The sequence below is a fragment of the Bos mutus genome, chromosome 5, assembly GCF_027580195.1.
Source record: "Bos mutus isolate GX-2022 chromosome 5, NWIPB_WYAK_1.1, whole genome shotgun sequence".
In the NCBI taxonomy this organism is placed as follows: domain Eukaryota; kingdom Metazoa; phylum Chordata; class Mammalia; order Artiodactyla; family Bovidae; genus Bos; species Bos mutus.
The window spans coordinates 13228718-13246274 of NC_091621.1; the positions used below are offsets into that span (position 1 = coordinate 13228718).

Consider the following 17557-nt stretch of genomic DNA (forward strand, 5'->3'; position numbering starts at 1 on the left):
CCATTATACTAGCACTGTCTCCCTGATGCACAGGGGAATCCACTTTGAGGAAATAAAACCGTTTAGAACAAACTGAGTTCACAAGGATTATGTTTTCCAAGACTAAATTAAAGGCAGCAGCCTAAGAGCACAGTGGTCAGCATAGTTTTTAACAATTTGATGTCACATCTTAATAACAGAAACAAACCAATCTTTGTATCTAATAATTAAGGTAATAACAATAATTGTAGCTATAATATTCCACTTATTTTACAACTTTCTCAAATGGTCCCTGAAGCATGCCAGGAGATGGCTTTATATTTTAGGAAATTCTTTTTCTGTGTAGGTATGTGTGTATATATATATAATATGTTTAAAATTTCACATGTTAAAACTTTTTTGAAAGACAAAAATTGAAAACAATTTTAAAGATGAACTTCCAAATACCAAAATGATAGAAGTCCAAAAAAGCAATCACAACCAGAGGCTTTCACAATGATTCTTTTCATTTTCTGAAACTGCAAAAGCTATTTAAAGAAACACTAATTATAAATAGTAAATTATTTCAGAAACATTTTATTACCAAGATGAAAATACACACAAAAATAACACAAATAGCAGCAGAGAACTAAGAAGCAATATCTCCAAACTGATTACCAGATTGAATACTATCATCCCAAAATCACTCTCACTTTTTCAAAGAGCCTTAAAAAAATCTTTAATGACAATAAACCATATTTTTTTTAAAAATGAAGGAAGTGGTCCACTCAAGAGCAGAACAAAGTGAAAAAATAAGGAAAAAGTTTTAACCCCAGCAACACAGTAACATACATGGAAGGAAAAATAAACTCAAAAAAGTAAGCTTTTGGCTACACATCTTTATATTCCCTAACAAATCTCACTTCATTCTGAAGCTGCTTATTGTTATCATAAAAGCTCAAAATTAAATTTTGGTAATTACTAATAAACACATTTCTGTAAAGATTTTTTTTAAAAAGTTGCTTACCTTAAGAGATCGATGAACTCTTTTTGATTTTAAATCCCAAATATTAACAGTATTATTTAGGCCTCCGCTTACCAAATACATAGATGTTGAATTTAAACTGACACATGTCTGCTTTTGCTATTTAAAAAAAAAAGTCATGTTAATAGAGACCAGAGCTGACTATCAATTCTCATCCAACACTTGGTAAGCACATGAAAAACATTTGAGTGAAATGCTATAGACATGTCAATTCTTGTACTAAAGATTCAGCTCTCATCATCTTTCACAAGAATTCAACAGTCTGCAAAGTGTTCAAAATGGCTTTAAGGAAATAACCAGATTCATGTTCTTCTCACATAAAGGTGGTGACAGAGGAAGCTTAGGAAACCAGCAAGTCTCAGAGTCCCTTTAGGGCTTACTTGCCCTGCATATTTCCCTTTAACAAAACCTGCTCTTATACTCCACAGAATATCTCAAATCAAAATCAACCCACAGCTCAGAAAATTCTAAAGGTAGAGGAGACTTTGAAGAATGCCTAGTTTAAACCCTTCAATTTACAGAGGGGGAAGTTTTATAAAGAGGACAAGATACTAGTCCCAAGGCACAGTGCATCTCCCCCAAATGGACCAAATCTCAAACATCCTGTCATCAGAAACTAATTCTACACTCTTCCCCCCTACTGTAAGGTCCCATTCATCCAACTACTCAAGACAGAAGTTCAGAAGGAACCTTGTTTCCTTGTTCTCCCTCCACTCAGTCTATCAGCAAGTTCTCTAAACTCCAACCGTAAAATATACCCCACAGGGTGCCCCCCTCTATCGACGGTCACTGCAAGCACCCTGATCCAAAACTTGCCAAAGCACAACAGCAGCCTCCTAACTGGTTGTCTGCCTTCCACTCTTGCTTCCCTACATTCCATGTTCTATACATAGAGTGACCTTTATGAAATGTATATCAAATCATGTGTCTTAAAATCCTCAGTGGCTTCTAATCACACCTAAATTCCAAACTCATCATCAAGCTGGCTTTCAATGCCCTATTCATCTAGCCCTTCCTTAACTGGTCTCTCACCAGTTTCCTCCCCACCCACTGATTCTCTAGGCACAAGGACCATCTTCCATTCCTTAAATGTAATGACACTATATTTGCCTCCAGACTTCTACACAGCTATTCTTGCCTGGAAAGTCAATTCCCCTGAACCTTGGCTTGAATGACTTCACCTGATCAGTAGATATCAACTTAAATACCACAACTTCAGAAGACCCCTTCCCCACCTAACTAACTGCTAACTAACCACCTGCTAACTCAATAACGTACTTCAGCTCTCTGCATAACAACTTACCACTATCACTGGGTACTGTTTACTCATTTATTCTGTGTCTTTCACCAGAATGTTAGTTTCCTTAGAGCAAAGACCATATCCATGTTCAATAAATATTTATAGAACAAATGGCTAAAAATACAGTGGTAACCAAGTTTTCTCATAATGAGTATGTATGCATGTCATCTATCTGGTGGTATCATCAGTAACTATGCTACAATGTTGCATGGTTGTTGTTTTTTTCCTATTAACTTTCAGATACACTATATAGTTACATTAATTATTCCCACTCCAGCTGAACACCATAAGGGGGCAGGGCAGGGATAGAAATTAATTCCAAAGGGTACATTTTGTGACTGAAGGCAAATTACTTAGCTCTAGGCAAGTAATCTCATCTTTCTAAGCCTACATTTCTACCTTTGAGAAATGAGAGATGAGGACCTGATCTACTGTTCTTGATAGTCCATGCATTTCAAAAACATCCTCTGCTCAAGAGAGCACCAGATTCTTAAAAGGGTGCAGATGGCCTCCTCTCTCTCCCCCAAGGTTTCTTCCAGCTTTGAAATTCTAACCGAGTCAAAAGTATTAACACACAAAAATATCAGGGGCACATTACATCAATATTTCAGTATGGTCACTATAATTCTCTTGCAGACATCATTCGAGGAATTGACTTTGGTCTAAATAGACTAATAAAATTTAGAATCTGGTTATTACTGCAGATCAGGAGTTTACCTTTAAATAAAATAGATAAAAATGGCATCCATCAAAGATCAATATATTAAAATCCCAATCATCAAAAACAACTGAAATTATTCATAAGGGCTCAGAACAAAACCTTTATTTTTAGCTGCTTACCCTAATGAGAGGATTTTTTATGTTAATGTATTATTAATGTAGGTAGTGAACTTAAATAATTAATGGAAATTGGTTATTACAGGAATCCTGTACCCTAAGACAAAAGCAATGGGTAGAATCTTAAAATCTGAAGATAACATCAGGTCAAATTTCTAGGTTATCATATCCATTATCATACTGTCAAGACCAATCTGTCTACTTTAGAGAGGTAAAATACAAAATCAAAGAAAACTAGTATGGACTTTAAATAAAGTTCCACCTTAAACAGTGGCAGAAGTGGAGATCAAAACTGTTTTTGTTTTTTGACTTTTTATTTGTTTTGGCTGGATCAGGTCTTAGTTGCAGCATGCAGGGTCTTTTGTTGAGGCATGTGAGACCTCGTTCCTGGACCAGGGCTCGAACCTGCATCCCTTGCCCTGGAAGGATTCTTAACCACTGGACTACCAGGGCAGTCCCCAAATCAAGACTGTTTTGATGTTGATATTTAATTCAACAAATGTTAGCTGATCAACTTGGACATGATCTGAAGATCCAAAAATGACTAAGATGTTCTGCCTGCTCTTGAAGAGTACAGTTTACCTTTACCGCCCAGTGGCACTCTGGGGATGCAAATTCAATCCCTAGTCCGGGAACTAGATCCCACATATCTCAACTCCACTTACTGAGGCTGAAAGGCAAGTGCCATTCCTACCCTTAACACACATTCTATCTGTCCCAGTCTCCACCACCTGTGGGCTGGAACTGATGCTGAGGCCAATCCTACCAGATACCTTTAGGAAAGGACTGCTAGAAATAAAAGGACTGCTAGAAATTCTAAGTCATTTTTATTAATATGTTAGATGAACTCATATTGTGTAGTCCTGCTGTGTTCCACTTCAAAGCAACTGGAGAACAATTACTAATTAGGCCACCTTATCTACTCCAGTGTATAAAATCATGACAACTCATTATGGCTTAGAGTCCACCATAAAACTTTGAAATTTAAAAAAAGAACCATCAACTACATATTCCTTTTTATTTAGATCTTATTTAAAATGGAAACAAATTTCAAGAAATATGTGATTGGAAATGAAAAAGCCAGTATTATCCTGAATCAGAGGGATAAACTTATGAAACAAAAGGGTAAGAATATATAGTGAGAAATTTGTTTAAATGCTCTGGAACCAAAGCTCATTTTGACAAAGCCTGTTCTGTTACAGGAGGGCTTGGAGAGGCTCAGGTAGCACCCACTGGACCAAAGCTAAAGCAGAAGGTCACCATCAGATAAGGATCTTTAGCTGATGGTGCTGAGCCTATTGTTAGTAAGGGAAGGGCTACATCATTAGGACCCTTTTGGTCAGATCAACCTAGGAACCTTGGTGGAACATAGTCCTAAAAAGCCACAGCAATACCAGGAAACCTCCAACAGAGGGAAAATGGAGATGCCACCTAGCTGACGAAATCTAAGTCCTTGATTGCTCCCCTAGGATCCAATATTATTTTACCTAAAGATGTATCAGTAAGCACACTTATCTCACCTTCAAGTGTTAACTGTATTATTTTAAGCTCAGGTTAAGAATAATGCTTTTAAACTCCTTTAAATTTAGTTGTTAGCACCATAATAAATAAGCAATTACCACGCAAGCAGGACTAAGATTTTTAAAAGTTTAAAAAAAAAATCACTTACCCCTTCACCAAGCTCTAAAAGCGGGACAGGTTTACATTTGCAACTTGAAACAACTATTTTGTCACCACTGGAAGATGCTGTCACTAGAAAGTTATCTAAATCAAGAGTTATGGAACATCAAACAATCCAAGAGCAGCTCTAGCACTCGACTATCACCATAAAGAAATGTGATGATAAAAGCAAGCACACTAAACTAAGAAGACAAACAATGAACATAGTTGATACATTAGCTTTCAAAACTGGCTCAGATTACTAATTACTAAGACTAATTCTCTTTACTACTGCAGGGAAGAACTATCCTTTTTGACTTTGCTATCACTTGAAAGCTATTTAACCTGTGTGAAATACTACCCCATTTTCAAAGAGTAGGCCAGAAGGTCTAATTTTATCCTTCAAGAATGAGAGCATGATAAAAGCAACATCAAGCAAATACCAATCAGCCTTTTCTTCTACACATATGGTTTAAGATAATTATTTAGTAATGCAGTGCTTGATACCAGTTTAAGCTAGGAAGCAAATGTCCATATTAGTCTCCTATTTTTCCACTAAAAAATAAAGCCTGATATTTCCTGGAATGGAATGGACTGGAATGCTTATGATAGAGAATTTCAATTTTTAATGTATTAAGAATATTATAGTGTATGTAGCAAATATAAGTAAGTGCGATTACACAGCACCTATGAGTTTTACTTTAACTTTATTTTGGCTCAATTAAATTTAAATTATTTAAAATACAATTTTAAATTATTAAAATAAGAATTATTTAAAATTTGATTTAATAATTTAAAATTAAATTTACCTTATTTCACATAAATAAGTGAAATAATCAGTAAACACAAAATAATGTAAGTATTTTTACATGACTAAACACAATAATATAACCAAGAACAAGAGCCTGATTTTGAGAGTCAAAACAAAATATCAGAAGTTTAAACATACACTTTTAACAAGCAAAGTCCAAACTGCATTACTTTAAGTGATTTGTAGAACATTCAGCCATTTTGTGAACAGACCATGGACTGTAATTTTATCATGACATATGATTCAAACAAAATCACTTCCACCTATCTAGATTTTACAATATTGAGAAAAATAAATCATTTTCCCTTTCCTTGGCTTCTTCCTATGTTTACTGTTACTCTTCTTTATAGAATATATTAAAGAAAGGACTGAAAGAAGATACTACAAAAGTATACTCAAGTTACTCCACTTATTTCTCATATAGTTTTAGAAGTCTTAAGAAAGTGAGGAGTGTTACCTGGAGGGCCAAAAAAATAATAAACTGATTTAAAAAAAAAAAGAAAACTGATCTTCATGGCTGCTGCTGCTGCTGCTGCTGCTGCTAAGTCGCTTCAGTCGTGTCCGACTCTGTGCGACCCCGTAGACGGCAGCCCACCAGGCTCCCCCGTCCCTGGGATTCTCCAGGCAAGAACACTGGAGTGGTTGCCATTTTCTTCTCCAATGCATGAAAGTGAAAAGTGAAAGTGAAGTCACTCAGTCATGTCTGACTCTTCATGACCCCATGGACTGCAGCCCACCAGGCTCCTCGGTTCATGGGATTTTCCAGGCAAGAGTACTGGAGTGGGGTGCCATCACCTTCTCCCGATCTTCATGGCATCTCACCATTAACTCTGTCCTTGGAATCCATGCTAAGCGGTCCCCAAATATCTGAGTCTGGGAATCCCTTGGTCTTCAGTAACTAACCTCTAAGGAAGGCATCAAAGCCTCAATAGGAATAAAACTATACAAAGGTTTCCAGTGCACATGTACTTATACAAGAAAACTACAGAAATAAAACCAGTTTCCAAAACCCAAAGGACACCATCACATTGTCATAGTCACAGCAATTTTGTTGCTAGACCTTTAAGTGGTTTATCAGTAAATGCCAACTCCTGATAAAACTCCTTGGAATAAAAAATAATCACTAAGAATTGGTACTTTTATGCAGTAAGTAACGGAAAATTAAGCTCTAAACATAATAAAAATCTAATAATAGAAGCAACATCACATATTTGTCACTCTCTTTAAACATTTCCCCCCACTATAGATCTGCAGAGGGCTTCAAAAACACAGTCCCCTCACATGAGTTTGATTAACAGGGAGCCAAAGTAACTTACTTTGCTACTTTAATACAAAATCAAGGAATGATAAGAGGAAAGTTTAATTCAATAAGAAAACTTGTCATTTTTGTTATATATATTTACAAGAATAATTAGACTGGGCATGAAAACTTTCTAATGTTTTTGTTCATGAATCATTCATATTTTAAAGCTTTGATATTTTTACTTTCATCAAGAAGCCGAATATTACTACTTTGATACTGATAAGATCAGACACATGTTCAAGCTTAATCTGTTCTTTAAGAAACACTGTATGAGTTCCACAAAAGAATGGTTATCTCTACCATACCAAGAATACAGAACATTTTCATACAAAAGGTGGTAACAGTACTTTGTTTCCAGCAATGGTTCTCAACTGAGGATGATTCTGGCCCCTCACAGAATTGATATGTGGCAATTCTGAAGATGCCTCGCAGCTGTCACCACTGGGGCTACTGGTATCTCATTGGTAGTGGTCAAGAAGGCTTCTAACCATCCTACAACACACAGGGCAGCCTCCACGACAAAACATTATCTGGCCCAAAATGTTAGTGGTGAGATATTGAGAAATCCCTATTTACGAGTTCATTTTATCCACCAGGAACTTCCCTGGTAGTCCAGTGGTTAAGGGTCTGCCTTGCAGTGGAAGGGACATTGGTTTGATTCCTGGTCAGGGAACTAAGATCCAACATGCCACTGGGGAGCACTACAAATAAAGAGCCTGCAGAGAGCCTGCACACCGCAATAAAAGACCACACGTGACTCAACTAAAACTCAGAGAAGCCAAATAAATGAACTTGGGCTTCCCAAGTGGCACTAGTGGTAAAGAAACTGCCTGCCAATGCCAGAGACCTAAGAGATGTGGTTTCAATCCCATGGTTGGGAAGATTCCCTGGAGGAGGGCATAGCAACCCACAGGAGTATTCTTGCCTGAAGAATCCCATGGACAGAGCAACCTGGTGGGCTACACTGCGTAGGGTCACAAAGAGTTGGACAAAATTGAAGCGACCTAGTACACAGAATTTACTAAGACAGGAAGGATAGGAATCAGAAACATAAAAACCTTAGGAAAATTCAATCAAGATAATTTATCTTTTTGGGAAACAAGACTATTTTCAACACAGATACAATGGAAGAGAAATACAGGAAATACCTCAGTAACATGGAAATGTTCTACAATTTTTATCTCCTCCCTCAACTTTTGCTTTTGTCTTCAAGTTCTGTCTTGAATTTCCCAACTAGATGCACAAATACGCAAATGGAGAAGGCAATGGCACCCCATTCCAGTACTCTTGCCTGGAAAATCCCATGGACGGAGGAGCCTGGTAGGCTGCAGTCCATGGGGCCGCTAAGAGTCGGACACGACTGAGCGACTTTACTTTCACTTTTCACGTTCATGCAGTGGAGAAGAAAATGGCAACCCACTTCAGTGTTCTTGCCTGGAGAATCCTAGGGACGGGGGAGCCTGGTGGGCTGCCGTCTATGGGGTCACACAGAGTCGGACATGACTGAGGTGACTTAGCAGCAGATGCAAAACATCATTCCAGAACTTTCAGGATTATTTCCACCATTACCTACCTTATTCCATTTAATTCAATAATGAACTGTTGACACAAAACTCTATGGTCTGCATCTAGTAGCTAACATATATTTTTAATACCAGTGCTGTTAAATGTAGTGGGTTGCAAATAAATTTTTTTAATGAAATCAATGGAGAATATCAGTTTTCAATCACATGATATGTCATTGTTTAGTCGCTAAGTCATATCTGAATCTTTGCAACCCCATGGACTATAGCCTGCCTGGTTCCTCTGTCCATGGGATTTCCCAAGCAAGAATACTGAAGTGGGTTGCCATTTCCTTCTCCAATGGATCTTCCTGATCCAGGCATTGAACCCATATTTCCTGCGTGGCAGGTAGATTCTTTAATACTGAGCCACCCGGAAAGCCCCTATCATATGACATATTGTTTATTAAATTCCTATTTCATTTTATCTTTCACAGCTATGCCAAATATATTTCTCATTATGGATCACACAAAAAAGTTTCACTGCTACTGGATGTTTAACATAGTGGCTATTTTTGTTTTTTTTAAAAAAGGATACTATTGCTGCTCCAACACACTGAGCTGATAGCATGTGGTGCGGTGTGTGGGTTGAATTTATCCACCAGTGTCATAGATGAAGCATCCCATATTTTAACATCATCTCCCGATGAAGCAAATCTGAGGTTTTCCTGCATGACTGCACCTACAAATTGTTTAAAACAACATGCTTTAAAAACAATTAATAGGTTTAAAACAAACAAAAAAAAAAGAGTTAAAATGAGGCATCTTATCCAAAACAAGTGGCTCCACACTTTCACTTGTGTCCCAGAGACTGCGCTCACCACAAAGATGAGTTACTGGATGGATCTTCCTAAAATGTAAACTGGATCATAGTCTTAGCTGACCTTCCCAATGGCTCTCCACAGCAGTTGCAATGAAATGTAGCCTCCTTAGTGTGGAGAGTTTCATAAATTGGCCTGATGTAACTTTCCTTTCTTCCCCAGGGCCACCAAACACACTGGCCTTCTTTCTCACTTCCAAGTGTTTCTGTTACCTCGTCTGCCAGGAATGACCTTTCCCAATTTCCCAGGGTCATCTCCTTCACATCATCCCAGTCTTAGCTCATGTTTCTTCCTCAGAAAGGCCTTCCCTGACCACCATGGCTAAACCCATTGTTCTAGACCCCATTCTCCTGTTCCACTTTTTCATGGCCCTTCCTGCTATCTGCAATTCTTATTCTCATAACATCTGTGGCCCTTGACTTGACCAAAACTGTCTTGTCTTGTTAATTACTGGTCATCAAACATTCCTGGCACACAGTTGGTATTCAACAAATAACTGTTGGTTAGGTAAATGCCTCATCTTGAAAAAAAAAAGATATGATAAACTCTAGCACTCCTGCAGGTTAGAATCCCACCACTGCAGGTCTTCCAAATAACTCTAAAATTAGCAAATACAACCTGAGAAGATGTCACTAAGTCCCTATACCAACACCTGATCCACAATGCCTTCGCTTGTATTATCTATTCACAGTTCGAATCCATAATTCCTACAAAGTGATTTCACAAACCCAGGCCGTCTAGAAGACAAAACACACATAGTAGTGCATGATGGGTAAGAAAAAAAGGTCAAAAACAGCCTGGGAGAAAGGGGAAGGGAAGGGAAGGGTCTAAAAATACACCTTCACATCTTCCTGGTGTGGACAGTGTCAAGAGAGTGGCAGAGCATAAGTGATGTCACAGGTTCCCAAGTCATCAACAAAACATCACATTTGTAAGGATATTTCAGAGGACAATTTAGAGACATAGTAAAATACAGGGCTCTTTCAACTCTCAAGAGACAGAAATTTTAATGTGTTTATAATGAGGCTGAAATTTCGTTAACTAGAAAAGTCACTTAAGTGATTCACTCTGCTTCATTCAGCAGATAAAAACTGTTCTACTAAGAGCCCTTAGTCACCTGTTGAAATGTAGACACAGTGTTTGGATTTGATGGCTTAACATGTTATAACTTATGCCCTTTGGATTCCTCCTCAACAACAATGAAATGCTGGAAAAGCATCTGTAAACCCAGGAAACAACATTGAAAGATGTCTTTACTGTAATCTTAGACCACACCTGTTGAGCGGTGTGATGTAGCGGAAAGATCACTTTAGTCCTGGCTCAGATGACCTGCCCCTGAGTTAGGTGACAGTCAGTTTGGCCGAGTCACTCAATGTCTGTTTGCTCCTCTCAAAGGAGAGCGGGGAAAGGCCCATCAACCAGTGTTCTGAGAACTGAGCACACTTAAGGGCGCGGCATATTAGCCGCAGAAAGAGGCTCCCATCAAAAGTGAGCTGTCAGGACACACGACCATAACACCATCAGCCTCGCGGCTACAAGAAACAACTCACTACACTGAACTTAAGCAAAAGCTCTCCAACTTTCTTTCACCCAAAATGCATTTTACTCGCAGGAGTCTTGCTCAACTGGAGTTACCTTGTTAAATGCATTCGAGCGCCTGCTAAACGAGTCGAATTTGAGAGGTTTACAAAACGGTAACGGGACTGCTAGCAAGCGCAAACTTTCCGGAGTCGGTGCAGCCCCCGGAGCCGCCCCCGACCTGCCCCAGTCGACCCGGGCCACCTCTCAGGCCCGACCGGAGGTGCGCGACCCCGGCCCGCGGCTCCGGGGCACTTCCCCGCCAACCCGGCCGCCGCGCCCCTGCCCGACCCGCTGGGTCGCGGGGAGCCCAGGGACCTCCGACCCGCCCCCTGAGGTGATCGGAGGGCGGGTGGGGAACCAGGAGAGGGCAAGTACGCGGCGGGCGGCGGGCCCTACCCCGGAACCTCCGGAACCTCACCTCTCAGCCGCCGTACACCGGGGGCCTCGGCGCGGCCCGCTCCGGCGCTAGGCTTCCGGCTCCCGCCTGAACTGTTAAACTTCGGCGGCCGGAAGTCCCGCCTCTGAGTGGCGTCACCAGGAGAGGCGCTTCCCCAAGGAGGAGCTCAAGTTGACAAGGCAGAGCCAGGGACAGTGCTGGGCCTGGGTTCGAGTCCTGATCCAAGCGCCTGGGACGGAAGGGCGGCAACTGAGGGCCTGGGCGGCTCCTCTCTGCTCCAGGGAGGCGCTGGTGCCGCTGGCTGCTTCCCTTTTGTCATCCATTTGTTCGCTGACTGCCTCTTGCATGCCAGGCCCTTTGCTAGACTGGGTTTACAGTGCTGAGTTTAGCCTGGGAATACAGGGGTTGGGTCAGCGCTCTTGGTCTCTAGCCAGGTGGAGCTACAATCCAGTATAAGGGGCAGACGATCATAAATAATTACATACTTAAATGAAAAGCGGAAACTCTTGAGAGTTGCCTCAGAGAAAAGGTATAAAATGTATGAAAGGGAAATGAACATGGATGTGAGTTTGGGAAAGGCTTCCCGGAAGAGGAAACCATGGAGAGCCAAGAATACCCGATGCAATTTACAAACCAGGAGACACGATGAGAAAAGCTAAGAAATAATGGAAAGCATAAGTGTCTTCAGATATCAGACTTCAAAACCTGTGATTTTTTTTTTCCAAATCGTGCTGTGGGGTCAGGAACATTCCCATCTAGTTGGGAATTTTTTGGAAGGAGATGCTTCTCAGAGTGGAAAAAGGAGTAGGTGAATTGAGCTTTCATATGCTCCTTATACCAGGGCCCTTTTGTTTTTAAAGCTCTACTGACAATTTTTGCCAAGAGTCCTTATAAAATATAGGGCATTTCTTCTACAAACAGTGTTATTATTCTTTCAGCACAAGTACATACTTGGATTGTGTTTCTGAACTAGGTACATAAGCCCTGGTTATTTGCACCAATATTGCAAATAACTGGAAAACTAATAAGTGTGGAGAAAACACTTTTTCAGAGCAGAAATTGAAGTCCTAAAAAAGCTGTAAAGATTGATAGGGAGCCTCAAAACGAAAAAGATAGGGAGCAGGAACTGCCTTAATTGTAGTGTACAGTTCTTGAGGTTATTAAATCAATTTTGAAAGGGATGGGAGCCAGAAAGTTGGGAGATAAAATAGGGTAAGAGTAGAGACAGGAAGGATAAGGGCAAAGAGAAGAAAGAAAAGACAGCTAAATCTCTGAAAATGAAGACAGAAAAGTGAAGATTAGAATATATGAAACAATAATGATACATTAATATATAACATTGATACAATGACATATATAATAATATTTATGGAGCACACACTTCGCTAAACTCTATATGTCTGTATATGCATAAAGTATATATATATATGTGTGTGTTATATAGTATAGTGTGTATAAAGTGTATATGTGTGTGTGTGTGTGTGTGTGTGTGTGTGTGTTATTATAGATTTAAGGCAGGAGGTGAAGGGGACGACAGAGGATGAGATGGTTGGATGGTATCACCAACTCGATGGGCATGAGTTTGAGCAAGCTCCAGGAGTTGGTGATGGACAGGGAAGCCTGGCATGCTGCAGTCCATGCCATCGCAAAGAGTTGGACACGGCTGAGCAACTGAACTACTGAAACTCTTAGCATGATGCTCTTTATAATATACAAATCTGATCATATGACTACTTAAAACCTTTAGAATAAAGTCTAAACTCCTTTGCAGGTGGTGCTAGTAGTAAAGTGTCCACCTGCCAGTGCAGGCGATAAAAGAGATTCGGTTCGATCCCTGGTTCAGGAAGATCCTCTCGAGGAGGAAATGGCAACCCACTCCAGTATTCTTGCCTGGAAAATTCCTTGGACAGAGGAGCCTGGTGGGCTACAGTCCATGAGGTCGCAAAGAGTCGGACACGACCGAGCGACTGAGCACTAGGCCCTTCACTGCCTCATGCTGTTGTTTGCGGCTCCTCTCTGACTATCTGTTCAGCCTTACTGATCACATATGCTATGCATCACTTGTCCAGCCTTTGCCCTTGGAGAGGGCGTGTTAAAACACGTCCCTCTGCCTCTCTCCAATTTGATCAAGTGGCAACGACTGAGAAACTGTCCTCCCCTGCTGGCTTCTACCATGGCATGCTGGGCCTACCCTCATGGACTATAAATCATGTGTTCGTCTACTCATTGACCCCCTGGACTAGACTCAAAGCTCACAGTGGCTGCATAGGAAAAATATTTCTTTGTGTTCCCAGTTCCTAGCATGATGCCTGACACAAAGGAGTTGTTTAATAAATGTTTGATAAATGAACGAATGAATGCATAAATCTGTTTTTCAGAACCCTGTTTTTAAATTTTACCAGTAAAGTGGAAAATGGACTGCTGGTAGGGAGTCTGAGAGCATGCCGACTAGTTAAGAGCTAATTGACATATTCCAGACAAGATGAAGAGGACCTGGACTCAGGCAGAAGCAATGGGAATGGAAATAAGGAGTCAGAATCAAGAGACTTTTGTTCCAAAAAACAAAAGATATTTTATGAGCAAATGCAATTGATTGAGCGCTATGTACTTTCTGAAGGATGGCTCCAGTGTTTTAAATTTAGACAAAAAGCTGGAAAGCCAGCCATACCCTGTGAGAAGCAATCAATCAACAAACTTCATGAAAGTGAGAAGAGGTGACTGAAGTCGACAAAGAGGTTAGCAAGGCACACAGAGTCTCTGATACAGAAATAAAAGTGAGTGTTTTAACTGCCGAAGAATCAAGAGACTGACAAGGAGAGTGAGGATGTTAGTGCAGAGGATGTAATAACTGGAAAAGTTTGCTTCAGCCCTTAATGTAGTAATAAAATTTGCAGACAGCTTACAATACCACACTAACTGTGAAGATATACATTATACAAGCTGCCTTCCATTTTGATGAGGGGGTATAAAAAATAAGCAAATGTATTTCTGGGATTTATTGGGGGAAAATAACTAACTTCCAGGGCATGTCATAGGATCAGGGCAGCCTCATCCCAGTTAACACTTGACATCTTCAGAGCCGTAACATGAAGTTAGCACCTACAACATCCCTAAACAAAAAGGTGCTGTTATAGTATCTGTGCTACTAGTCCAAGTGTGGAGAAAGGAGATGAAGGGATATTTCTTAGGCATCTACTGTGTGCGGGACACCATGGTTTATCAGCTCTATTTTTAAAAAATTAACCTAAGTTGTTAAGCTGTCATAACTGACTTTGGGAAATTCTTCTTGAGCTTTTTGTGAAAAAAAAAAGAAAATGTGTAATTGTATTTTTTTCTGAATAGGTAATGAATACATATTGTAAAGACATTGACTAATGAGTGCAAAGAGGTAGAGTTAAAAATAAATCTTCCTCTACCCCTGATACTGAGCCACAATTACCTTCCTTTAGGACAGTTGTTGTTCAGTCGCTAACTGGTGTCCAACTCTTTGTGACCCCGTGGAGTGCAGAATGCCAGGCTTCTCTGTCTTTCACTATCTCTCAGAGATTGCTCAAATTCCTGTCCATTGAGTTGGTGATGCCATCCAACCATCTCATCCTCTGTCACCCCCTTCTCTTCCTGTCCTCAATCTTTCCCAGCACTAGGGGCTTTTCCAGTGAGTTGACTCTTTACATCAGGTGGCCAGAGTATTGGAGCTTCAGCTTCAGCATCAGTCCTTCCAAAGAATATTCAGGACTGATTTCCTTTAGGACTGACTGGTTTGATCTCCTTGCTGTCCAACCAAGGGACTCTCTAAACTCTTCTCCAGCACCACAATTTGAAAGCATCAATTCCTCGGTGCTTAGCCTCCTTATGGTCCAACTCTCACATCCATACATGACTACTGGCAAAAACCATAGCCTTGACTACTGACAAAAACCATACGGATCTTTGTCAGCAAAGTGATATCTTTGCTTTTTAATATGCTTTCTAGCTTTATCATAGCTTTTTTTCCAAGGAGTAAGCGTCTTCTAATTTCTTGGATGTAGTTACCATCTGCAGCAATTTTGGAGCCCAAGAAAATAAAATCTGTCACTGTTTCCACTTTTTCCCCATCTATTTGCCATGAAGTGATAGGACCTGATGCCGAGATCTTAGTTTTTGAATGTTGAGTTTTAAGCCAGCTTTTTTACTCTCCTCTTTTACCATCAAAAGGCTCTTTAGTTCCTCTTTACTCTCTGCCATTAGAGTGGTATCATCTGCATATCTGAGATTGTTGATTTTCTCCTGGCAGTCTTGATTCCAGCTTGTGATTCATCCAGCCTAGTGTTTTGTATGATATACTCTGCATATAAGTTAAATAAGCAGGGTGACAATATACAGTCTTGACATACTCCTTTCCCAATTTTGAACCAGTCCGTTGTTCCATGTCCAGTTCTAACTGTTGCTACTTGGCTTGGTATATGCAGGCCTCTCAGGTTTCTTTAGGACAATAACTAGAAATAATTTCTTGTGTACCCTTCCAGGAATATTCTATGCATATGGCCAATTTTATATAATTTTTTCCAAATTTCTTCAGTGTACACGGAACACAAACATTAACTTCCTATATCTGTTTTGTGCTTTATTTTGTAACTTTATCTTGGAGAGTTACCCATCTTAGTACTTATTAGTCTCATTCCTTTTCCTGGCCACATGATATTCCACTCTGTGGATGTATCATATTTTATTTAGTGAAGCCTCTGTTAGTGAATACTAAAGATGTTTCCAGATATTCTTTATGCATACATAGTTTCTCATACATGCAAGTATAACAATATATGTTCCACTATTCATAAGTGAGCAACATACAAAATTTCAAATGTGCTAGTAGTTAAAACAGACATTTAAAATTGTTCTTATTAATGTATTATATTTAATGCACTATTGTCATTTCAACATATGGTTGTTGTTTTTCAGTCTCTCAGTCATGTCCAACTCTTTGCAATCCCATAGACTGCAGAATGCCAGACCCCTCTGTCCTCCACTGTCTCCTGGTGTTTACTCAAATTTATGTCCATTAAGTCGGTGATTCTATCTAACCATCTCATCCTCTGCCACCTGCTCCTCCTTTTGCCTTCAATCTTTCCCAGAATCAGGGTCTTTTCCAATGAGTTGACTCATTGCATCAGGTGGCCAAAGTATTGGATTTTCAGCTTCAGCATCAGTCCTTCCAGTGAATATTCAGGATTGATTTCCTTTAGGATTGACTGGTTTGATCTCCTTGCAGTCCAAGGGACTCTCAAGAGCCTTCTCCAGCACCACAGTTCTAAAGCATCAGTTTTTGGTGCTCAGCCTTCTTATGGTCCAACTCTCACATCTTTACATGACTACTAGAAAAACCATAGCTTTGACTATATGGATCTTTGTAAGTCATTATAAAAAAATTAATAATGAGATATTTTACATTTTTTCTTTGTACTAAGTCTTTGGAATTCAGTGTGTATTTTATACATAATGTACATCTCAATTCAGATGAGCCACCTTTCAAGGGCTCAGTAATGAGATGTTGCCACAGGGTACTGTATTGGATAGCATAGATACATACATCCCCAGAAATGGAATTGCTCAGAAGAGTATGTGCATAAATTTTATGGTCATTGCCAAATTGTCTTTCAAAGAAGTTGTACCTGTGTACATTCCCCTCAGGTAAGAAACAGTATATCACTGAGTTTTAATTTGCATTTGCTTTATTACGCATGAGGTTGAGTATCTCTTTACATGTTTAAAAGCTATTTATATTTCCTTTTCTGTGGATTATTTTTGAGACCTATGTCTGTATTTTTTTCCTACTGGGTTGGTCTTTTTCCTTATTGATGTATGAATTAAAACAATCCCTTTATGTGTCATAAATGTTGCAAACAGTTACCCTCTTTGGCTTTGGTTGTGGTATTTTTTTGCCACATAAAAATGTTTACATTTTATGCAATCAAAATATCACTATTTACAGTTTCTGAATTTTCTCATGCTTATAGAAGTCTTCTTCTCTCTAAGATTCTTTCCAAAACCTTTTCCATGACCTCTTCTAATCCTCACAACAAATTTATGAAACTAGTGTCATTATTTCCATTTTACATAGGAGAGGATGGATGCTTAGAGAAATGTTTATAATAGATTGTGTAAAGATACCCATTTAATAAACAACAAAGTTAGTATTAAAATCTATCTGCCTCTAAAGGCTATGCTTACTCTTTTGATTAGCCTGTAAAGATCAATATAATCTGTGTTAGATGTCTTACTATTGTCCACTTCTTTTAAGTTCTAG

At 39.5% G+C, this 17557-nt stretch overlaps 1 protein-coding gene across 2 annotated transcripts in view; it reads right to left on the reverse strand.

Annotated features, from left to right (window-relative positions):
- The window catches only part of NEDD1 (NEDD1 gamma-tubulin ring complex targeting factor), a 53612-nt gene extending 42217 nt beyond the window's left edge, over positions 1-11395 (reverse strand). Inside the window, exons 1-4 of one of the 2 annotated variants that reach the window (XM_070370316.1) lie at positions 10932-11221; positions 9014-9157; positions 4810-4904; positions 986-1102 (exon numbers count right to left, since the gene is read on the reverse strand). In XM_070370316.1, coding sequence (XP_070226417.1) covers positions 986-1102; positions 4810-4904; positions 9014-9149 — 348 coding nt within the window. In that variant the 5' untranslated portion in view covers positions 9150-9157; positions 10932-11221. Of the gene's footprint in view, positions 1-985; positions 1103-4809; positions 4905-9013; positions 9158-10931; positions 11222-11295 lie in introns of those variants that run through there. The other variant, XM_005905543.3, reaches the window with a different exon arrangement.
- Positions 11396-17557: the final 6162 nt, after the last annotated feature.